General features: G+C 39.2%; 1 protein-coding gene and 1 non-coding gene across 2 annotated transcripts in view; both read right to left on the bottom strand.

Moving 5' to 3' along the window:
• PLD1 (phospholipase D1) overlaps window positions 1–24,953 on the bottom strand; it is a 1,505,857-nt gene that overhangs the window by 520,789 nt on the left and 960,115 nt on the right. Inside the window, exon 19 of the mRNA XM_044070047.1 lies at window positions 22,812–22,925. Within this exon, the coding sequence (XP_043925982.1) occupies window positions 22,812–22,925 (114 nt within the window). The remainder of the gene's footprint in view (window positions 1–22,811; window positions 22,926–24,953) is intronic.
• On the bottom strand, window positions 10,553–10,625 carry TRNAT-AGU. Its single transcript has one exon. It is a non-coding gene; the product is annotated as a tRNA-Thr (tRNA).

Genomic DNA, 24,953 nt, shown 5'->3' with positions numbered 1-24,953 from the left:
GGTCATGTAGGGAGAGCAGGGCATTATGGGTGAGGGGAGGAGCTAGGAGCTCGGATCCATAGCTGGATAAACCATGCCGGTTCGGATCCGATATCGGATCCATACCCACAGGTTGCTGACAAATGAATTCTCCTACTTCAGATATTGCATGTTATTCTGAACACACTACATATGCCTTGCTGTAATTCTATTGCGAATATGTATCCAATGTAATAGTATTTGTGATCGCTATTATAATTAATTACGTTTGCCATATAATACGCACATTTATCTTATGGAGCTTTCCTTCCTCGGGACTCCGCTGAAAAAGGGCATCTGCCCAGGCAAGACTAACCTGGTCTACAAATATCAAAATAAACAAATAAATACATAAATGAGGATAGCCACTGTTACACCAAGATTAGAACAAGATGGGTTTGTAGTGGGTAGACAAACATTTGGCAACATAATTAAAATGATGATACAAAAAGATGTGGATATTGTGGGGAAAATGACGATAAGACTAGATGCTAAGGCATTTGATAGAGTTAACTGGGGTTTTCTAAAATGACAATGTAAACTACTGGACTTTCAGAAGGATATTTAACATTAATCTTTAGTCTCTGTGATAAGGCAGGGAGTCGAGATAAAATGCAATAGGAGATTATCAGAAGTAATAAACACAAAGAGAGAAGTAACACAAAGAGTGCCCACTGTCCCCACATTTATTTGCATTATACTTACAGCAAAAGCAATATCCCAAATAGGAGGTTACAAATGAGGAAAATGGAGGAAGAGCTCTCTCTATTCATAGACAATGTCATATTATGTTACACTGCCAGAATATCAGACCACAATATTTGAAAAGCTGAGAATATATGAGAAAATGACAGGATGTAAAATAAATGAACTTGAACCAAAGTAATAGCCACAGAACTTGGTAAAGGGTTTTCCCCTCCTTTGGGGGCACCAGAAAGTGAGATACCTGTAACTACAGTAGAGCAATGTTATACAGGAAGCAACAGAGGGCATGCAGGCAGAAACAGTGCAAAATATAACTGCAAAAATGAAGCAATTAAGTTAATTATGGACTCAGTAAAATGTTTGTTACAAAAATATATTGGTGGCCCTGGTTTTCTATGCGAGTCAGGCATATTGTTATTACTCACCATGTGAAATATGGACTAAGATAAAAAAGAACAAATAAATTATTTGGGAAAATAATGAGTCAAATGGAAAACTTCATTACCAGAAAACCAAGGACGGTTAGGAAGGTTAAGAGGTATACCATAAAGCTAGGCAACTGAAATTAATGTACAAAGTGCATGATAAAACCCTATGTGACTAAATGGAAAATTATGTTGACAGAAAAAAGTGGGACCACAAAACGACTCCAGAATGATACTTTTGGAAATATATGCAAAATAAGTTAAAAAATAAATAGATGTAAAGATACACAAACCAAAACCATACTCAATTATTATCCCCTTCCCCAAGTATGGAAAGAATTGATACTGCCAATAAGAGAAGAGATGATTAGGAAAAGCAGCAGCAAAAATGAGCTATTACAGTCATATGGAAGGAGGAAAAACAGAAGTGCACTACTGGGACACAATGCTGACAGATGGTGGGAAATTAAGGTGTGAGGAAGCTAAAAGGGCATTCATTTTGAAAGACAGACAGATTAGCTTTTATGGGCCTGAGGACAATTTGTAAAGAAAAGACACAAAGGCAAAGAGAGGCACAATCTATGCCAGCAATTACTGGTTACCTCATAGAAGCCAGATCAGATACCTACTTAGAAAATTAATATTGAGATCATATAAAGAATGGCTAGAGATGATGAAGCATCAGTTATTAACTACAAGGGAAAGCTACAAAGGTGGATTCCAGCACAAGAATGGGCAGAGGTACATCTTAATTCTAGTATGCAACAAAATTCAGGAAATTCACAAAAGTGTCTACACAGATACTTATCCCAGTGAGGCTAAATCATATATTCCCACTAGTTGAGGGGTTTTAATGGAGGAGACTAAAAGTACAGTTTTGTACCTACCGTAAATGTAGATGTCCGAGAGGTATGCATCTGCAGTCCTAACAAATGGGTTGTCCTGCCTCAGGCAGCCCTTCGGTCGGCCGGATTCCAAAGTCTGGGTCTGGCCTCGGCTGATGTCGCACTTCACCCGACGTCATAGCTGCTGTCAATTGGGTATAAAGGCATCAGCTGACGCCATTTTCCTCAGTGTTTCTTGCCCCAGATGTCAGGTGCCCTCTAGGAAGGCTAAATTTGGATAAATGCAAATGATTCCAAACAGTAGAGAGCAAATAAAAATAAGCAGGTATATACATATATATACAAACAAATACACCATAATAGATTCCCCCAGCTAGCTACAAGATGGGCAAATACCCTAGGAGTACCACAGAGGGGAAGGAGGGAGGGTAATCCTGACTGCAGATGCATACCTCTCGGACATTTACATTTATGGTAGGTACAAAACTGTACTATGTCCTTCAAGGATGCATCTGCAGTCCTAACAAATGGGTAGAATACCATAGCCAAACTGGGGAGGAGGTACTAAGAAGATTATGGTGTAGTTAAGATCCCTTGCAAAACAGCAGTGGCAAAACCTGCTCGGGATCTGGAGTATAAAGGTAGATTATAATGCTTGGCAAATGTATGCACGGAGCTCCAAGTAGCAGCCTCTAAAATGTCTTTGGTAGCCACTCCTCGTAAAAAAGCTGTAGTAGTGGCTGTAGCCCTTGTGGAGTGAGGTCTGATTTTTTTCTGGAGCTGTCTTTCCATGAAAAGAGTAACAAAATCTAATGCAATTTCCTATCCATTTTGAGATTGTCTGTTTTGAAATTGCTTTTCCTTCCATTCCTGTTGCATATGCTACCAGAAGCTGGTCAGTTTTTCTATTGTTCTTGGTTCTGTTCAGGTAGTAGCGCAATTGCCTGTGCACATCCAAGGTATGTAGTAGTCTTTCCCCCCTGTTCTGTGGGTTGGGGAAGAATGTAGGTAGGTGGATTGCTTGGTTTAATGATACCCTGGAGACCACCTTTGGCATAAAAGTAGGATTAGTTCTCATGGACACTCTATCCTGATGGAAGATAAGGAAGGGCTGTACTGCCATTAATGCCTGTAATTCAGAAACCCTTCTTGCTGAAGTGATTGCAAGCAGGAAAGCAGTTTTCCAAGATAAGTACTGTAATTCTGCTGTTGCTGCTGGTTCAAAAGGGGGAAGTGTCAACTTTTCTAACACAAAGTTCAGGTCCCATGTAGGCAATGGTGGCTTCCTTGGTGGCTTTACATTTTTAATTCCTCTCAGGAAACTGCCTGAGTAGAGGATGAGAAAAGACTGGAGGATCCATGTTGTATTCTGCTGAAATTGCTGATGCATGAATCTTAATGGAGGAGTAAGACAGGCCATTGTGGAAAAGCTCTGCTAAATATTCCAGGATGTTAGCTATGTTTGCCAATGATACATTTTCTCCTTTTGCTGCACTCCAAATGAGATATCTTTTCCATTTTGCTGAATAAGTTTTCCTTGTTGAGGGTCTGCGAGCCTCCAAGATAATGTCTTTAACCCTTTGAGATAAATCTGGGTTATTTTGTCTTATGTAATGTTCCAAGCAGCTAGCTGCAGTGTTTTCAAGTTTGGATGCAGGATTTTGAAGTTGTTCTGTGTTAGCAGTAAAGGAACTAGGGGTAGAGACCATGCGAGTTCCCGAGACATACTCCTCAGTAGCGGGTACCAATGCTGCCTCGGCCAGTCTGGAGCTATCAGGATGATCCTTGGGTGATCTTCTTTGATCTTCAGTAGCACTTTGTGCATCAAAGGAAGAGGTGGGAATGCATATGCTGTCAGGTTTTCCCAACTGAAGGATAGGGAGTCCACCTTCCAAGCAAGTGGGTGGTATGTCCTTGTGCAGAATTTTTTCAATTGGTGGTTGTGTGGGGATGCGAACAGGTCTATTTCTGGTAGTCCCCATTTCCTTGTAATGGATTTGAAGATGTCTGGATGCAGCATCCATTCGTGGGCATCCGTGGTAGTTCTGCTTAAGATGTCTGCTAGTATATTTTCTTTTCCTGGCACAAATATGGCCTGTAGCTGAATGTTGAGGTTCAGGGCCACATTCCAGAGGTCCATTGCCATCCGGCATAGAGGATATGAATGTGTGCCTCCCTGTGATATACCACATAACTGTGGTGTTGTCCGTCCTTATCAGCAAATGACCCTGTTGAAGAAACGGTCTGAATGCCTGAATTGCCTGCTTTACTGCCAGCATCTCTTTTTGATTTATGTGTAGGTTCAGCTGGTCTTGAGTCCATAAGCCTTGTATGCACTTGTCCACCATGTGTGCCCCCCAACCGAGGTCTGAGGCGTCCGTGGTGATAGTCTGGCTTGGGTGAGGGCTGTGGAAGGGCAGTCCTTTGTTCAATTGACAGGCCTGAGCCCACCACTGGAATTCTTGCTTCAGGCATGGAATTATTGGAATTTGGGTTTCTAGGCTGTGCTTGTGCTGAGACCATAAATTCCTTAGGTACCATTGCAACTTCCTCATAAGTAGTCTGGCATGTGGAATCAATATTATGCAGGATGCCATGTAACCCAGGGCTTGCAGGACTTTCCTTGCTGTAAGCTGGTTCTGCGTTGTTAATGCCATGAAATAGAGTGGTAGTTGCTTCTGCTTTTCTGCTGTGAGGAATGCCATTTGGTTTGATGCGTCCAGTTCTGCACCCAAGAAAGTTATCCTTTGGGATGGTATCAGCCTTGACTTTTTTATGTTGGCTGTGTATCCCAGGGCTTGCAATAGGTGAATAACCTTTTTCAAATCTTTTGTTAATTTGTTTTTGTTGTCCGCTTGTAACAGGCAGTCGTCCAGGTATGGATAAATTTGAATTCCCTGAAGCCTGCAATGAGCAATTACTGATGCCAGGCATTTCGTGAATACTCTGGGCGCAGTAGATAAGCCAAAAGGCAATGCTGAGAATTGATAATGCTCTGATCCTGCAAGAAATCTGAGGTATCTTCTGCAATTTGGTCGTATGGGGACGTGCAGGTATGCCTCCTTGAGATCTAGAGTTACCAGCCAAGACTCCTTGCCCAGCATGGGAAGAAGTTGCTGTAGGGTCAGCATCTTGAATTTTGGAATAATGAGATATGTGTTCAGAGCGGACAGGTCGAGAATAGGTCTCCATTGGTTTTCCTTTCTTGGTACCAGGAAAAGTCTGGAATAAAATCCTTGTCCTTGTTCCATAGACGGTACCTTTTCTATAGCTCTCATCCTTAGTAAGTGGTCTATTTGTTCTACAGCATTTGTCTTTTGGTTTGGAGGTAGGTTTGGCATTCCTCTCTTCCTTGGTAGAGTATGGAAGTGAAACCTGTAACCTTTGTCTATTGTCTGTAAAATCCATTTGTCTCCTGTAATGTAATGCCAGTTTACTGAAAATAAGGCTAGCTTTCCGCCTAAGGGTGCTTCTAGTTGTTCCCTGGTAGGCGGTTTCAGAGCCAAGTCACTGTGATTGTCCTGTGGAAGTGGTAGTGGCTGGATCTGTGGCAGTACTTCTCTGGTTGTTAGGCTGCCACTGATGTCCCCTGTAGGCACCTCTGGATTGACCTCTGCCTCTCTGTGCTCTGGTGGTGTCTGGAAAGGACCAATTCTTGGAAGGCCAGTTCCTACTAAACTCGGAGGCTGGACCTGTAAGAAATCCTTGACTGTCTGGACAGATTTCGCTTTTTCTTCCACCTTCTTCAACACTTGCTGTGCAGGGGAGCCAAACAAACTGTGTTTTTCCATGGGAGCATCTAGGAGCTTTGACTTTACATGGTCTGGTAAGGATTGCTCTTTTAACCATGCATGCCTTCTGATCACTGTACCAGTCATAGCTGATCTAAAGGAAGCCTCCAGTGCATCATAGCCGCATTTTAAGGAATGATTACTGACCTGCTGAGTGTTATGTACCAATTCCTGAAGGGACTTACGGTCTAAAGGTTCAGGAGAGGACAGTTTTTTAGTTAGCTGATCTAACAAAATTCCTGATACTGAATCATGTGGAATTGACAGTTTAAGGCCCTAGCCGAAAGAGTAGCAGAAGTATAAACTTTTTTACCCCATCTCTCTAATGCCCTAGATTCTCTTTCAGAGGGAGGGGTTTTGGCAGAGGCAGCTGCTACAGCTTTGGGGCCCTGTGAAATAGTTTCAGGATCTGCAATAGGAGCCTTATACAAGTGATAATGTGTGTCCGTAACCCTGTAGTATCTGTCGGGCTTAGCAGGGGCCGGAGGAAGAGAGTCAGGGGCAGTACAAGCATCATTAAATGCATCATCCACAACTGTAAGTACTGGAGGAATGGCTAAAGGCCTATGCTGTGGCAAATGTAAAAAGGTCCTAAGCCTTTTCCTAGAGTCTGAAAAATCCTGGCCCTGCCATTGAAATTGTTCTCTCATAGCATGCAAGGTTTCCCCAAAAGAAAATTCCTCAGGAGGAGAGGCAGAAGGAATGGAGTCTTCTGCATCAGAGTCCTCATATGGAGAATAAGGGCCTTCTGGAGGATTTGAATTTTCTGAATCATCAGAGGAGTAATCTGTAGAAACTGGCTCAGGGGGCTCTGCTCTAGGCCTCTTCTCTGGAGGGGGATGAGAGGTCCTGTCAGGGTGAGGCTGGGATCCCCTGATCAAAGAAATGAGATCCTCTGCTAGACTAAGCAATTGAGTACTAGAACTAGGCCTGTGAGAGGGGGTTTTAGCAGGCATGGTCTTTGAAGATTTAGCTGCTTTAGCCCTAGAAAAAGCCTTAATTGACATGGATGCAGGGGGCCTAGCAGCCCCACGTGCAGGAGTAGATATATCTAAAGGGATAGTATCGGATAAATCCTGAGAACCTGTAGGAGCAGGTGGAAATTCAGTAGCAGATTCAGCCATGCTGGATGAGGCCTCGGTTGTAGGAGACATGCTTTCGGCCAAAGGAAGAACCGAGGACTCTGTTTCAGCCGAAACCGAGACACTCGCGGTTGGCTTAACGACCGCGAGTGTCGGTTCTTTTCCTTACGCTTTTTAGCTAATTGTGAAGTCGGAGTCTCCGACGACATGTTGTAAGCAAAAGCGGAGCCGAAAAACTCCTCTGCAAACTCCGACCGACGTCTAAGTGTCCGTCGGTTGAAGGAAGCACAGGCTAGACAAGCTGCTACGTCGTGGTCTGGGCCTAAGCAAGGTAGGCAGTAAGAGTGGAAATCTTTATGAGGTATTTGTTTCCCACAAGTTAAACAGTTATTCACTTTTTCTGACATCGGCTGAGGCAAGAAAGAGTCCCCAACGGGGTACTTAGCTTTTTAGAAGTCTTCGGTAATAGCAATCTCTGGTTCTGACCGACCGGCACTTGCGAACAGCTTCTGCTTCGGGCGCCACGCGGCAAGAAAGACTGAGGAAAATGGTGTCGGCTGATGCCTTTATACCCAATTGACAGCAGCTATGACGTCGGGTGAAGTGCGACATCAGCCGAGGCCAGACCCAGACTTTGGAATCCGGCCGACCGAAGGGCTGCCTGAGGCAGGACAACCCATTTGTTAGGACTGCAGATGCATCCTTGAAGGACATCCATACATTCCCATGAGATGAGCGATTTTACTGAAGATGCACAGGCAGGAAAAGGGGAGATTTGAAACATTTTCTGGGACTGCCATAAACTACATCCATTTAAAAAAGAAATACAGGGTCTGGCAAGGCAATGTATGGTGATTTAGTCCTCACAAAATAAATAATGTTTAGTTGGGTGAAAGCACCATACACAAAACATGTGAGAGCATTGATATCTGAGCAGTTGATAGTGGCTAAAAAGGCAATTATGAGACATTGGAAAAAGAAGGAATGACACTGGTTTGAGATGTGATGAATAGTATGGATGAGATCAGAGAGTTTAAAAGGAAAAATAGCAAGGAACAAAGAGGGGAAATGTATCAATACATGGAACAAATAATATCTAACTGTAAAATGTAAGATGGGATAAAGTACTGGGACAAAACTGCATGACGATACCGCTTGTGAAACAAAAATAATAAAAATGGACAACAGAGAGCAAGAGGGGTAGAACTGAAGTTAAAACAGTTTTCAAGGGATGGAATGTAACAGTTGTTAGTTTTAAAGTAGTTTTGCTAGAAAACTGAACAAGCAAGTTTAGGTATATGAAGGATGTTTAGACATATAGAAATTAGTAAAGGTATAGTGAACAATCCTGAAATGAGCAAATATAGTCTTTCATAAAAAAATAAAACATTTATGGAAAGAAATGTAAAAGATGATTTTGGACTGGAATTGTTAAAGCAATTTACTGGCACAACAACAGTTGTAATCCTGTGTTTAGGATTGGCCGTCTGTATAATTGATAAGTCAGTACCTGTTAAAGTGTTGATTTGTAATAATTTCATATATTATCTGGTCCACTGCCAGGATAAGGAAAATGTACACCATGCATAGGGATTGCACAATGTGCAGATGGTGTTAAAATAAAGAATGGCTATCCACTGAAGTCCAGCACTGAAACGTACAGTACCGTCTTAAACAATGCAACATCCCTCAAACAACCTTAACAAACCAACATGCTCACTTTACTTCCTAGATGAAATTAAGGCTAGAGGCCAGCAGGAGTGAAGCACACTTCCTGATGGGGTGCCTCAAGATGCATGAAAGATGCATCACATCCACACAAGAGACCGAGAAAAGACTCAGGAAGTTTTTTTTAGACAAATAGACTTCATGTTCATCTGAAGCTGACCAATACCTCTGTAGGTCAACAAGTTACTCTTGCTCAAAGTAGGCTGACTGTCTTCTGTTTAAGACGCTTCCCTACAGCCTAGCCCACCATTTATAAAAAGATGCCAAAAGGAAACTACTACCACCCCCCCCAGGAATATCACAGTAAAAACATATAAAGAACCTAGTCTAAATAAAAAAAAAAAAAAAAACACCTCCACAGAGTATGTTGGCAGATACGGTTTTACTCAGCAATTTCTTCAAAAAAGATCCGCTTGCCATTAATAGATAAGAGCAAACCATCCTACCAGCATGACTGCCCCAATATGGTAAAATACCAATTACACTTCCCTAAAAATGACACCAATAAACCAACTGGAGCACTAGAAAAGGGACACCAAAGGGTCAAACCTCTCTTTCCTTCTTCAATGAATAAACAGACCAGATCAATAATGCATATACAACATTTTTACTCTTGGCAAGACATCTCACTAAGCCTTTGTCTCTGTCAGCATCAGGTATACCAGACAATTATGGGCAAGACGTTATAGGTGATTGCAACATATCAATTAAATTTAAACTACTTATGTGAAGCTAAATTGTTTGTGTTAAAGCAACTTAATGAATATATTCAAAGAAAACTGTCACTGAAATACAAACACATTGAATCTCAACCCTCCTAATGAGAAAACCAATCTCACACATAATTCTAAAAACAAAAGAAAAAAGACTTTGTTCATGGTGTCCATAAAGCATAGCTCCTTGAAGGAGCAGACAACAGTCAGAGAAGTTCAGGATTCTCAGTAAGAACCTAAACAAATCAGTCAACTGATAGCAGCCATCTCTCTGGCTGCAGCACAGGGAGCAAAATACCACTCTTGCAATATTTTCTGAAAAAGCAGGAGTGGCTTGGCTAAGCCTTGAGGTTGGCCCTCTCCTGAGCAATCCCCCTTACTAGCAGCCAAGCTGCAATGGTTAACATCCATGTCAGGTTGAGGCCCTGATTTTTTCAGCTTCTCCATCATGGTAGCCAAGCAGAAACACTCAGAGGTGAACCTGGGCAAAGTAGCTTAAATCTCCAGTGATTCGGATGACATAGCCTTAAAATTGGAGCCAAGGTTAATCTTTTCTAATGTGCTTCAGCAAAATAATCCTGATCACAGAAAACCCAGTTCCCCCAACATCTGCCACTCCTTTCCCATGATCCATAACACTGGCAGTACTTGCTTCTTAAGAAAACACACCAAAATGGGATGGGACAGAAGGCTTTTAATACCTGAAGAACAAAGAATCAGTGAGCCCACTCAACAGAGATGTTATCTTGATGGATACCAATCTACTCAGTCAACTGGTTACAATCAAACGTTTGACACTCCCCCTCTTTCCTCATGCTCAGGTATGACACTGAAGTGAACTTTCTTCGTTCAAGCTCGGTTCACCATGTACACTGCTCAATCCCATCCTGGATTCCAAGGCAGAGATCAGTAAACATAAGCATGTTATGCACTTCCTCTAAGAGGTCAACATCTTGAGATAAGCCACTTTCTATCTCCATATACCTCCTGTCCAATCTCTCCATGTATCCAGCTAAGGCTGCATTAACTTTTTGTAGCTCGCTCGTTATCTGATTGAGAGAAGTGTTTAAGGTAACTAGTTGTTGCTGGGGGCCTCAGCCCCTCTTTTAGGGCAAGAATTAGCACATTTCTGGCAAGTATTTCCATAAGTCCTGAATGAACCTTAGACTTATTTGGCTTGCCCCTCTTCTTAAACATAAGCCACACTATAAGCAAAAAGCAGCAGCAGCATGAAAACACTTGCACAGGCTCTGATGAGATTTGAACTCATGACCCCTGGTTTACTAGATCAGTGCTCTAACCCCTGAGCTACAGAGCCACACAAAAATCAAAGTAATGTTAGACACTAGTAGACACAATACTACACTTTAAATGAGGCACAACAGAGAGACAACTAAAAACACTATTGCACCTGTGACCATCTTAACTGTAAGCCATCCATGTAACTGCGATCTTACTTTTGTCAGAATTTCTTGCTTCTTAGGGACTAAGGGAAAGCTGTATCTAGCCTGTACTGGTCTGCTAATAAAGAAATTGCTTCTTTCGGGCTGAATATGCATTTTGTTACTGACCATAACCTCAAAGTGTCACTCTTACTGAGCAGATGTGCATTGACTCAGACATGTCTTTGCAAGAAAATTTGAACTGTGTAAAGACAAGACAACAACATAGGTGATGATCACATAAAGGAATGGAAACTACAGCAGCAGGATTTAAAATCTCACTGCCATATAAAGGATCATAGCATAACAGATGCCTGGCCATGTGACGACTCTTGGTATTAACTAAAGAGGATTTGAGATCTGATATAACAACATTTGCATGACTGAGATACCTGCGAGAGAACAGAAGTATTTGTTATAATATTAGCAGTGTGATGAATTCCATTCCACAATGGAGCAGTTTGATAAATACTGCCTAGATGGTTTGATGCACAGAGTACACACACACAAGTGTGAAATCTGAGAAATGTTGACAGTTTTGATAACAAAACCAAGAAAAGCAATAAATATGCATGCCCCATTAAATGGTATGAGGTAATAAAACTCAAAACAACATGCAAAAACAGTTCTAACATATGATTTGAACTGGGAAAATAGGAGTTTAAATTGCTAATTAGAATCACTGGATGTATAAATTAAATGTTATACCGAGTCACTGGATGTATAAAGTAAATGTTATAGCAAGTGATACTGAGGACAGTGAAGTAGGTAGAAAGACTGGAATGAATGTACACAATGTGTCGTAAGAAAGCAAAAGAAAAAAGATACACTGGTGAATTGGATTTAGAAAAAATAAAAAGTTCAGACAAGAATCAAGTTGAGGAAGTAAGAAAAAATGAGTAAAAGCAAGAAATGCTGGCGAGCATTGGGAAGCGATGGGGAAAGAGCTAAATTGATTTTTACAGAAATAGTAACACTGAATATAGTATGTATATTAAGTAAAGAAATTAGGTTCGAAAATAACAAAACCTTGAAAGTTGAACTCTGCAAGCAGAGGAAAAGTATAAATGAAGGCGAAGTGTTGATTATTGGTGATTCCATCCTTTAAGGAATGAGGATAACCGTCAAAAACAGATAAAAAGGTCAAGTAACAACTATAAATTTGTGAGGCTGTGCAATGTCTGAAATTAGAAATGGTATCCAAAGAATTTTACTGAACAGAACAATTTATTCCTATATTATTATTTTGGGGGAATCAACTGCATTGGAAAAAATATTAATTGAAAAATTGCTAGAAGGTACAGAAAACATTATTAAAATTATTATGATAATGAAAGGTATAAACTGAACTGCTGCAGAAATTCCTCTAGTGCACAACTGAGAGAAAACATATTAAAATTAAGTGCCACAATCAACATCATATGAAAGCATGTTACAAGACAAGCAACTCCAATACACTTCTATGAGAATATGCGATCGTTGAGCAGAGTTACTTTTCAATGGACTGGTACTATCCAAGTCATAGGGGAAACAGAACAGTGGGGCACAATTTTAAAAAAATAATGATTTTTTTTTTTAAAGAAACAAAATTAGTCTACAAAGAATGATGCTAGTATTATAGAAATAAAATGTTTTCTTTGCAATGCTAGTAGAAACTTGACACAAGATATGGAGACACTGTTAAAGAATAAGGATTATGACATTGTTACAACTCCACAAACTTGGTTTAATATGTCCTGTCCTGTCCCATAAGCTTGAAAGAATATCAAGGGTTCCACAATTTTAAAGGGGGGGGGTGAATCAATCTATACAAATAACAGACTGTTATATAAGTTTCCATTTCCTTATGTAAGACATCTGAGTTCATCTCTTGTAAGGTTTATTGCAGGGAAAGTCAGTTAAGAATAGCAGTTTTTTTTTAAATAGAAGTCCATCACTTGAGCAAAAGGAAACAGTTATGTTCTTACTAAAACTGTGAGATAAGAGTTAGCACCATCTTTGTCAAGGACTTAAATCTTGCAAAATTTTTGCATTACTCTGACTCATGCCTATGGCACAAGTCCTCTTCAGAAAACATACCTACAGCTCATAGCAGTGCTCCTTAAAAACAGCATAAATCTCACCACCACTCAGATGATCAGTTAAACATGCACAATCACAAATGGAAAGTTCTGCGATTGTGCATGTTAAACTACATGTTAAAAACTAATAGCAGTTACAAGCTGAAAACAAAAATAAGTAACTCATACATGTTATTACCATGTTACAAACATCTGTTTCATCCTCTGGCACTCAAGCAAATGCATGTTGCATGAAGTAGCATGTACTGTAAGGAAATCCACAATTTTCTCTCTTGTTGGTGATAAATGACCTCAAAATATTGTGATTTTTTTTTAGCAATTTCCAGCTAACTCCTTCCATCTGCTCGTACTCCATGTTAAAATCCTGTTTCCAGAAATACCAACCACATCTGTATAGTCATATGACATAATCACACAACTGACTAATAGGTGCTAGATATCTGTGCAGCTCTTGATAGAGCCAAATTGAATTACGCATGTTCTTCATATTGAACACTGCTGCAGTAGTCTTTGCTATAGGGGTTATATCTTGCAGAGGCTATAACAGCGAACGAGCTTCCAAAGCTTCAAGTCACCTTCTAAACACCTCTGAAGCTTTCAAGGATTGACAGTCAGCATGTGCTCGGCAGATAAGTTCCACTTGGAGAAAACTTCCATTTTCTTATATTTACTGAATTTTTTTTACTTTCCTCTTCAGAAAAGTAATTTTAAAAATAGGAGTGTTGTGTTTTGCTATTAGCAACCACTATAAAATTCATTTTTGAACTGTAATCATACTAGTGTTGTGACCCTGGAATGTTACAATTGTTGATGTGCTCACCTTGCCTCCCACAATGCACTCCCATGTTGTGCATTTAGGCAGCAAAAGGTTATAAGTTAATGCTGTGGGTCATTTTTGACTAATTTGCTGGAAGGTATGTAGAAGCTTTTACATATATGATGGTATCCAGTGGCAAACTAAACTCTCGGGGTTCTTAGGCCACGCCCCCTCTGAAGTATTGGGAAATACCATTTTGCAGGCACATGGGTCAGGAAAAGCTTTGGACTCCAAACAGGGTGCTCAGTAAATGAGATACAATGATTCATAACCATGTAAAATAAAGTAAGCCTGCCATCATTAATATTTACTTCATAAATACAGAAGAATCATTTACTAAAATTGCTCTGCTGTCTAGAACTTACTTCCTGACTACGCGAGTACCAGCAATCTTTAACAATTAACTAAGCAGTTTAAGAATCTTTTAGACAAATAAATGTGATTGTTTCAGCAAACCTTAAAGAAGAATGTGAACACTAGGCAGAGTTAATATTAGCTTTTGTCTGAATTTTACTGTTGTGCTACATCCTAATATTTGTATACTACTTTCTTCTTTTTTCAGCTGTTCCCGTTAGGGGTTCCCATAGCAGATCATCTGTTTCCATTTCTTCCTGTCCTTTGCATCTTGCTCTGTCACACCAAACACCTGCATGTCTCTCCCCACATCCATAAACCTTATCTTAGGCGTTCCTCTTTTCCTCCATTCTTAGCATCCTTTTCCCAATATACCCAGCACCCCTCCTCAGCATATGTCCAAACCAATGCAATCTTGCCTTTCTGGCTTTGTCTCCAAACCATCCAACATGAATTGACCCTCTAATATACTGATTCCCAATCCTGTCCATCTTTGTCACACCAGTCCAAATCTTAACATCTAACTCTGCCACCTCCAGCTCTGACTCCTGTCTTTTTGTCAGTGCTAACATCTCCAACCCATACAACATAGCTGGCTTCACAACCCTCTTGTAGACATTTCCTTTCACTCTTACTGGTACCAGTCTGTCACAAATCACTCCTGACACTCTTCTCCATCCACTCCACCCTGCCTGTACTCTCAATCTTCACCTCTCTTTCACACTCACCATTACTCTGAACTGTTGATCCCAAGTATTTAAACTCATCCACCTTCGCCAACTCTACTCCCTGCATCCTCACCATTCCTCTAGCCTCCCTCTCATTCACACACACATATTCTGTCTTAGTCCCGCTGACCTTCATTCCTCTCCTCTCTAGAGCATATCTCCACCACTCCAGGATCTCCTCAACCTGTTTCCTACGTCACTAGCAAACATCACAATCCATGGGAACTCCTGTCTGATCTTGTCTGTCAACCTGTCCATCATCCTCATTGCAAATAAGAAAGAGCTCAGAGCTGATCCTTGATGTAATCCCACCTCCACCTTAAACACGTCAGTCACTCCTAAAGCAGACCTCACCACTGTCACACTACCCTCATACATATCCTGTACCACTCTTTCTTACTTCTCTGCCACTCCCAACTTCCTCATACAATACCACAACTCCTCTCTAGGCAGCCTGCCATATGCTTTCTCTAAGTCCACAAAGACACAATGCAACTCCTGACCTTCTCTATACTTCAACACTCTCAAGAGCAAACATTGCATCTGTAGTGCTCTTTCCAGGCATGAAACCATACCATTTGCTCACTAATCACCACCTCCCTTCTTAACCTAGCTTCCACTACTCTTTCCCATAACCTCATGCTGTGACTGATCAATGTTATCCCTCTGCAGTTACTACAGCTCTGCACATCACCCTCATTCTTAAAAATCGGTACCAAAACACTTCTCCACTCCTCAGGCATCTTCTCATTTTCCAAGATTTCATGAAACAATCTGGTAAAAAAACTCCACTGCCATCTTCCTTAAACACCTCCATGCTTCCACAGGTATGTCATCTGGACCAACAGCCTTCCCATTCTTCATCCTTTAGCTGTCCTTATTTCCTCCTTGTTAATCTGTTGCACTTCCTGATTCACTATCCCCACATAATCCAACCTTCTTTCTCTCTCATTCTCTTCATGCATCAGTCCCTCAAAGTACTCTTTCCTTCTGCTCAATACACTCTCCTCGCTTATAAATATGTTTTCCTCATTACCCTTTATCACCTTTCCCAGCTTGGTCCCTCTGTTTAGCCAATCGATAGAGGTCCTTTTCTCCCTTCTTGGTGTCCAGCCTTTCATGCAACTCTCCACATGCCTTAATCTTAGCCTTTGCCACCTCTCTATTCACTATACATCTCATTTCCTTATACTCCTGTCTACTTTCATCTCTCTGACAATCCCAATTCTTCTCGCCAACCTCTTTCTCTGTATACTCTCCTGTACTGCCTCATTCCAGTACAAAGTCTCCTTGTTCTCCTTCCTCTGTCCACATGTTCCATAAGGACCTTTCTAACTGTCTCCCTTACCAGCTCTGCTGTAGTTACTTGGCTATTTGGTAACTCTTAACCACCCATTGCCTGTCTTAACTCTTCTCTGAACTCCACCTCACAATCACCCTTTTTCGACTTCCACCATTTGATCCTTGGCACTGGCCTCACTCTCCTCCTCCTCTTCTTGATCACTATCATCCTACAGACAAACATCCTATGCTGCCTAACTACACTTTCCCCTGTCACCACTTTACACTCTCCAATCTCCTTCAGACATAGGATATAATCCACCTGTGCGCATCTTCCTCCACTCTTGTACATCACCCTATGCGCTTCTATTTTCTTAAAATATGTATTCACCACAGCCATGTCCATCCTTTTCACAAAATCCACTACCATCTGACCTTCTGCATTCCTCTCCTTAACACCATACCTATCCATCACTTCCTCATTACCTCTGTTTCCTTCACCAACATGCCCACTGAAATCCACTCCAATCACCACTCTCTCATCCTTGGGTACACTTCACCACCACCTTCATCCAACTCATTCCAGAATTTTTTTTTTATAATCCATCGCACACCCAACTTGCAAAGGATATGCCCTAACAACATTCATCATCACACCATCAATTCCCAGCTTCATAAACATCACTCTGACACTCTTTTCACCTCCAAAACAGTCTTGGCACATTGTTCCTTCAGGATAACCCCTACCCCATTTCTTCTCCCATCCACACCATGACAGAACAATTTGAACCCACCTGGCCTTGCCAACAAAGTTCCTACCCTCACTACCACACTCCTAACCTTCGTCCTCTCTTCATGCCTTCAGGCATGCCTTCCCCCCTCTTCTTCTCCTTTGGTCAACAGTAGCCCAGTTTCCAACAACACTCTGTTGGCTAACAGTACTGGTTGCAGGCATTGTTAATCCAGGCCTCGACCAATCCAGTATGGAAATCTGTATTGTTGTCCGCATATGTCATTTAGCAAAAGTTTTATATCAGATGCCCTTCCTGACATAACCCTCCTCATTTATCCAGGCTTGGAAACGGCATGAACAAATGCACTGTCTTGTGCATCCCCAGTGGCTGGGTAAGAACCCTTCTTTAATTTATATAAATTTTCCAAACGCATGTAAGCTAATATGTCATTTTTGTATATTTTCTTGTTTCTTGTTTGTATTTGCAATTGCAACTAGATTTTATTGTATATTGATACTGCTCGGCCAAGTCTATACCTGAAAAAAGTTTCTGGGCCAGCGCACCCAGTGACGTAAAGGATAAGGCACTGACCTCCTAAGTTAGGGATCGTGGATATGAGTCCCATAAAGGGTGAGATAATGCTGATACAAGCAGAGATTCTGAGGATTGAGTTTGGAATAACAGTTAAGTATTTAAATCAAACAGGCAAGGTACAGGGTTTGATTTTGACCTCAGGATATTGACTAGGCTTAAAATGGTCCTTCAGGGGAGTTAGCCTGGTATTCACCTTTGAACCTATTTACCAACCTAGGTAACATATGGTAAGTAAATAAATCTTCCTTAATGACAGCTGAGAAGTAATGGGGAATAGTATTTTATAGGCCCAGTGTGCATAAAAGTTCAGGAGTGCACTAGACAAAAATTAGACTTGTCAGTAAGTGATGTACTGATGTATTTTCATTCAAAAGTATGAATATGTGTGATGATAATATCTGTATTACTAGTCTTCCCTACAAGGAGTTTGTGGTTTATTAACGGGTGATCAACGCAGCAACCTTACCTCTGACCACTATGTCTCTACAGTAGTTGGGTCATTTTATATTGCTTACTTCATAAGTAAGGGAATTGCCTCCAGGACAAAGGCTGTTATAATCCCCCTGTATTCTTACCTTATCAGGCCAGTAATAGAGTATAATGCTCCATTTGGTATGTGGCTCTCCAAGCACTTGCAACAAGTGGAGAGTCAACAAAGGTTTCTTACAAAGAAAATTCAGGGTCTCCAGTACACATCATATGTGAACAGACTGAATTCACTGTCTCTTTACTCTGTGCCATACAGACTGCTCAGAGATGACCTGTACCTTGCATATAAGGCAATCTCTGACCCTGCCTTAATGGAAATGGTACACATTTGCAAGTCAAATGGTACACGGGTCATGTGCTCAAGGAACCTTAACCTGTTTTTAGACATAAGTAGGACTTGCTGGAGGGACAGATTTGTCTCGCAAAGATTACCACATCTATGAAGCAACTTCCAATCTATGTTAAACAGAGTCCCTCTTTGACCATATTTAAGATTAATTTGGATGACTGGATGGGAAACCATAAATTCACCCCAGGGTTCCACCTGCATCCTTCTTAGATAGGGTTAATAGGTGCTGATTCAGGGCCTACATGTAAGAGACACTCTTGAGAATAAGGGTTAACTTGGCTAGGCTTGTAAGGGCCCTACGGCCATTAGCCTTGTAACCTCCTATGATCCTATAAAGAGATCTTACAATACTCTGGAAACCTTCACACTGCTACTAGTGTCTAAGTACCAACACTTTGCAGATATTTTTACTGATTTAGCAATAAATTTATTTGCGCATATTTATGTACATATCTTTGGCAGTGTCCACATAGCAGCATGGTGGAACTCATGTCACAAGACAGCTCAGTACACAGTTCAGAAATGTCTGCTGACCAAAATGTAGTGGTCATTAAGTTAGAAAGTAAAGTGCTATATTAAATATTTCGGTTAATAACTTGACCCAGAGTATATATGAAGCTTTTATGGTATCAAATGAAAACATACTTAATGCTGCAGAAATTGTCACTGGTACCTGCTAAATGCCTTCTTCCAATTAGCAGATACATATACATGCTGAGTAATAAAAAATACATTTATACATAAATATATTTCTGTAAATATCGCAGGTGGTGACATCTCAGGTACCTGGACACTTTGTGGGACAGTACTTTAGATGCCCAATCAGTACAGAAGTAAGGAATACTTCCTCAGACAAAATGGGGTACTCAGTACCAGAGAAAATGGGGTTATTTTCTGAAAGCACTAAGAATGCATGCCATATGTTAATTCTATTAATAACTTGAACCAAAAGGCGGTGCTCCATGGTATACAATGAAAACATACAGAATGCTGAAAAACAACTTGGCATTGATGGCTGTTATCTAACTACCACTAGTTTGCAGATATTTACATTTATTTGTCCATCAAATATGCATATGAATCAAAATTACACAAATATCTCAAATGAAGTCATGTCTACAAAAACCTGATCATATCTGTCTGAACAAATGTCACATTAATAGTTAGGGTCCCAGTATGGCTTGAGAGATATTTTTGTATAATTAGAGTAATATTTATATATTATTTCATTACCTGTTCAATAGAAAAATCACAAGTCTGACGTATTAACATCAGCATTGTGAAGTGGTAGTGCTAAAGAACTTTTGCATGTTAACCTTTTTGTAACTTAGTGTTTTTGAGATCTATACATTTGCTAAGAGGTAGGTTACAAAAGTGTATTCACAGGAGTATAGTTCAGGTGAAAAGTGATCAGCAAGAAAATATACATGGTTCGAGAGGTGTGAAATGTTACTCATCCTAGGAGTTAAGGAGTTCAATGCTCCACATATCAGGTGATATACATATGAATTAAGAGATCCGACAAAGGAAAATATATTTTATCAACCTACATAATTTAACACATGCATTCACTCCAACAATATTTAAAATGATCTGTGTTGCTGTTCTGACATCATCAGATATAAACGCAATGAATATAAACACACTTCTTGCGATAAGCAATTTGGACTCAGTGACTATGAAGTTATTTTTCCAGGGAGGAGAAAACAAGCCACAATGTAAGTAATAAATGCTACTGCAATGGTTATTATATTATGTACCAGCTTATGAACTCCTAATGAGCTGGAACTGGCAGACATGCTTAGAATGGAAGAACATTAAAACCCAGTGAGAAATACTCTATGACAAAATAAATGATGTAGTAATTACGCTAAAAAACTGAGGCAGAGCAGAAAGATAAATAGAAGTCTGTGGTGGAACAGAAATTTGCCTTAAGTTGACAAGAATAAAAAAATGAAATGCATGACCTGGATAGATGAAGTAAAAAAAAAAAAACAATCTAATCTTCAAGCAGAAATCACAAAAAGATCATACAAGTTATCTAATTTTAAAACTGATGTTAAAATCTTTTTACAAATACATTAGGGAACATAGGAAAGATGGGTGCAAGTATATTATGAAAAGCAATGGAAACAGGATAACTAACAGAAAATACACTGCTGATGAATTTGAAATTCATTTTCAAAGGTCAGTAGTATAATGAAAATACACATAGTATCTGAATTTAATATCGTATTAGATAAATGCACTCTTATAGAGAAAGAGTGGATAGCAGAAGCTTTAGGAAAGATCACAGAGGATTCTATAACAGAGCCTAACACTACAAATGAACATTACGAAAATAAAATGTTACCTTAATGTCAGTTTCAGTGTGCTTATATTACTAAACTTTAACTACAGGACATACACCTATACAGTGGAAATGTGCACATGTAGTTTGGTATATAAAGGAGATAAAATAGACTCACTGGACAACCTCGGCAGTTAAGTCTCACTGATATCATTGGTAAAACTTTTGAAAGAGTCTTATTAGCATGCACACAGAGTCAAGAAAAACAAATGATATGCTCCAGCACAGATTATCTAGTTATATACCTTTATATTCAGAAATAATTATAACAAATGATACCGACATTCCTGTGGAATTACCTATATGGCCAAGAAAAGACATTTGATTCTATGCCACACTCTGAGGCACCAGAACAAAACAGTTGGAACATATTTAAAAAAAAAAAAAGATAAAGCAGTTCTTTACAAGGAAGAATGCTTCAGGTACTGATATGGGCATAAAAGCATACAAATATAGCAAACTTAGTGGAGTAATGTAGAGGCTGGTTTTAGCCCAATGCTTATTTTATGCATTTATGACAACTATGCCACTCAACAGAAAACACTGGATGTCAAAGTTTGCCAATGATATAAACATTTCAAGTATAGTAACTGTAAAAGATCACCAGATACTTCAAAATTATGAAAGAATTACACACAAGGCATCACAACCATGAACTTTTGATTATAAGATGTGTATGGTGCTTCATGATACAAAGAATAATCATGAATATCCTTATGGACTAAATAAAATGAAATAGTTCCCTATGCATCAAATATGATGATCTTGGGCTTTTAGTAATTAATGACTTGGATTTTGCTGGACTCACTAAGATGCAAGTAAAAATGTTCAAGAAAACCAAGACTTTATTAAAATGCGTATTTCCTACAAGTAGTGATGGGTGGGTATCATTAGTCCATCACTGGAATATGGAAAACTTTTGGTAGTTATAGTATTAGTAAAATCAAAGAACTGTGAAAAGTTCAAAGGTAGTTTACAAAAAGTATTAATATAAAAAAGGTTAAAACGCAAAGGTGGAAAAAATTAATTCATATTCAGTTCATTTTCAATTGTACAAAAGTGACAATATGAATATTCAAATGTTTTCACAACACATGTATTACAACTATGCTGCATATTTTTTTTGGATCACAAAGTAAGTTAACTAGAAACAACAATAAGCTGGCATACATAACTGCACAGCTTTTCACAGAATGTCCAGATTTTTGCCTCATATTTTTGGTTTGTTTCTCATAAAATTGTAGTTTTCTGTCAAATTGTTGGTAAATCATTGAGGGCTGAAGTCAGAAATAATGACAGACATCTGAGTTTCAGACTTCATACGCTTCAGAAAATTCATGCTAATGCAAAATTTTTATTCTATCAACTTTATAAATTTGCAAGAGCAATATTTAAAAAATGTCCCTATTTTTGGGACTTTGTCCCCCCATTAATTATGGCTTTGTCCAGACTTTTTGAGAGATATATATGCTTTTGGATTAAAAAGAAAGAACAGTATTTCAGGATTTTTTTAACAAGGCTGAGAAGCACTGGAACAGCTTACCACTACCAAGGCAACAATCAGAAAGTTTACAACTGTCAAAAAAAAAAAAATACACACACACACACACACATATATATATATATATATATATATATATATATACAAACTGGTTTTGAGAGATGGTCTATATGACTGTCACTTCCTACAGAGTGGCTGGATGACATTACTTGGGAGATCTCAAACTATATTGAACCCTGAAAATTTGAAAGATAGATCTCAAACACCTCTATTATTTCAGTGCAACTAAATCATGGTATTGAATTTGCATTATTTATCAGGATTAAGCAATTTAAATATAAGAAAATGGAAGAAAGGCAAAAAGCTGATTTAATTAGCAAGTTTAAAAGACTATCACATTTATATTTTTGTTGACTCCAAGCAACTGCCAGTAGTCAATAATGTTACAGCTCATTAACAACTGCTGTGTTTTGTAGCCAAGTCCTCTGTAACTTGGGCTAAACCTGGAATAGAAGGATCAATAGTAGACACTATCCTTAAGAACAGAACATCGACAGACATTACTAGTTCACACTAGATGAAACACAGCTATTCATCATTTCACATAAAATAGGAGTACTGTGCTAGGAAGACCAGAAAGAATTTTATTCAAACAATGAGAATTTATTAAAAGACTGGCATGCTAGATCATACGTGCATACAAGTGAGGAATTTCATTCAATCTAACTTAAAAGCAACACAGGAATTTCCACCTTAAAATAGACCAGAAGAAAGTTTTAAGTACCTGCACTGTAGTTTGCACGGAGTCTGGTACTCTGTACTTCAATTCGTTTGCTGTCGTGTGTGATTTCGGCAGCAGGAATGGGTATGACAGTGATCTATATTTTGGCTTCACAATCTTTAAAATGAAAAGAAAATATCTTGATTACAACATGGAACACAGTAACAAACTTCATATTTAAAAAAAAGTATAGGCATTATAATGCATGACAAATATATGCTACAGAGGAAAACAACAGATTCCAAAACAACCACATCAGTATCATTAATGTAAATTCCCTACAAGACTGTAGCAGCAGAATCTTGTATGTTACAAAGTATCATGCAACTCAAAAACACTATACCCCCTGCCTGTTCCATGAGCAAGTGTATTCAACTTATCTCTAGATAAGACTAATTCTACACGTTAATAAAACTGAGCAAAACATTTAGCCATCTGATTTGGTTTTTTTCATTACATAGTCATGGTGCATAGTAAATGGCTGAAACATACAATGAACACATTAAGATGCTGATGGTGTGAAACTTCTTCCATTTGTATTACAAACAAGTACACCAGACAGCCCATAAAAACTCTACCACCACAATTTGTAAACCTGCTCTATCTGTCCCCTTCCATATTCCCAAATGTTCTTGAACCATTCGGTGAGCAACACTTTACCAATAGCGTTAGTACTTTGCTCCAAGTGTACCATGGTCATGTCTGCTATACAGTAATATTTCCCTTAGTGTTTTGAATTGCATGTCATTGTCTGCAAAAGTGTGGTTTATTTTATTGTCCTAAACTATTGTACTTCTAGCAGCTCCCCATGTCCCTTTTCTCACGCCGACCTTCCTTCATAACTCCAGTATTCCATTTTCCGCTTAAAATGCAACACATTTGTATAATCCATTTTCTCTTTTTCTGTGCAGTGTATATGCTAAACCATTTGAAGTGTTTCTTCGCCCTTTAGCAATGCATTCCTCTTGCAGCTTTCTTACAAATTATATACAACTTCCTAATCTTCCTTTCTCTGTACTGGTGCCACAGCTGGGCAAAGATTTTTCAGATGCAACATTACTAGTTGTCATGAAACCCTTCAGTGACTCTTAAGTCTACCTTCCCAGCTAAGCATCACAGATCCTATTGGCCTTTGCCAGTGTCCTTTCAAACAGTGGCTGATTCAATCCAGGGGCAATTGCAATTCTCAGATAAACTTTTCACATGTTTTGCCTAGGCTCAAATATGTTGCATGCATTTAAAAAATTTTGCCTAATAAACTTTTCTACAACTCATCACACCTCCAGACATTTATGTGTTTGCCTTCTACTGGTGCCTGTAGGAATCAACTATTGTTTGTTCATATTTGCATTAATTTCAAAACTATGCTACATAGAAAGTGTTAGATTTTATCTTAAAGCTTTCATGACAGCAAATGCAACTGTGGTGATATCTGACCCCTACCTAGTGCAGCTAAAGAGATGCTGAATATTATTTGTATACTACTTGCACTGTAATAATTTTCAAATTTCTCTAAATATCTGTTTATACAATATTATGAAACTTAATATTTACTGTATTTATTGTGGCTTATAAAATCAAGTTTAAGACTTGGAATCAAATGAATGTAACTACTGTAAATATTATTCTGTGCAGAATAGTTTGACATTTACAGTTTTCCAGTAACTATTATAGTTCTAGAGATATTGAACTATGAGGTGATAACTTCATTTTTTTAAATGTTCTGATTACACCCAACTCAACAAAGCTCGACTGGAGGGAATGAGTTAAACATTCATGCTCAACACATCTGCTAATCATGTAAATCCCACCAAGTTTCAGTAGAAAGCAGTCTGACAATCTGACTGCCACACAACTCCGGTATCTCCATAAAATGGTATTGTATTCTTCTCCAACAGTGTTACAGCTGACACAAATATGCAAAACAGAATGAATTGTAACAACACACTCTATGGCACCCCACTGAACACCAGTTTTGCTTCAAAGAGTTTGCCCTCCAAACAGTATCCAGTCATCCAATTCCCTATGCACCCTTCATTTCTGCATTTGTCCAATACTTTATGTTCTTGTGCCATCCCTGTGAAGAAGCATTGCCATAGTGTACACATACATTTACTTCTGCCTAACTCAGCACTGGCAACATTT

This window comes from Protopterus annectens, chromosome 4.part1, assembly GCF_019279795.1.
Source record: "Protopterus annectens isolate FY-2018-M chromosome 4.part1, PAN1.0, whole genome shotgun sequence".
NCBI lineage: Eukaryota > Metazoa > Chordata > Ceratodontiformes > Protopteridae > Protopterus > Protopterus annectens.
This window is presented reverse-complemented; position numbering and strand designations above follow the sequence as displayed.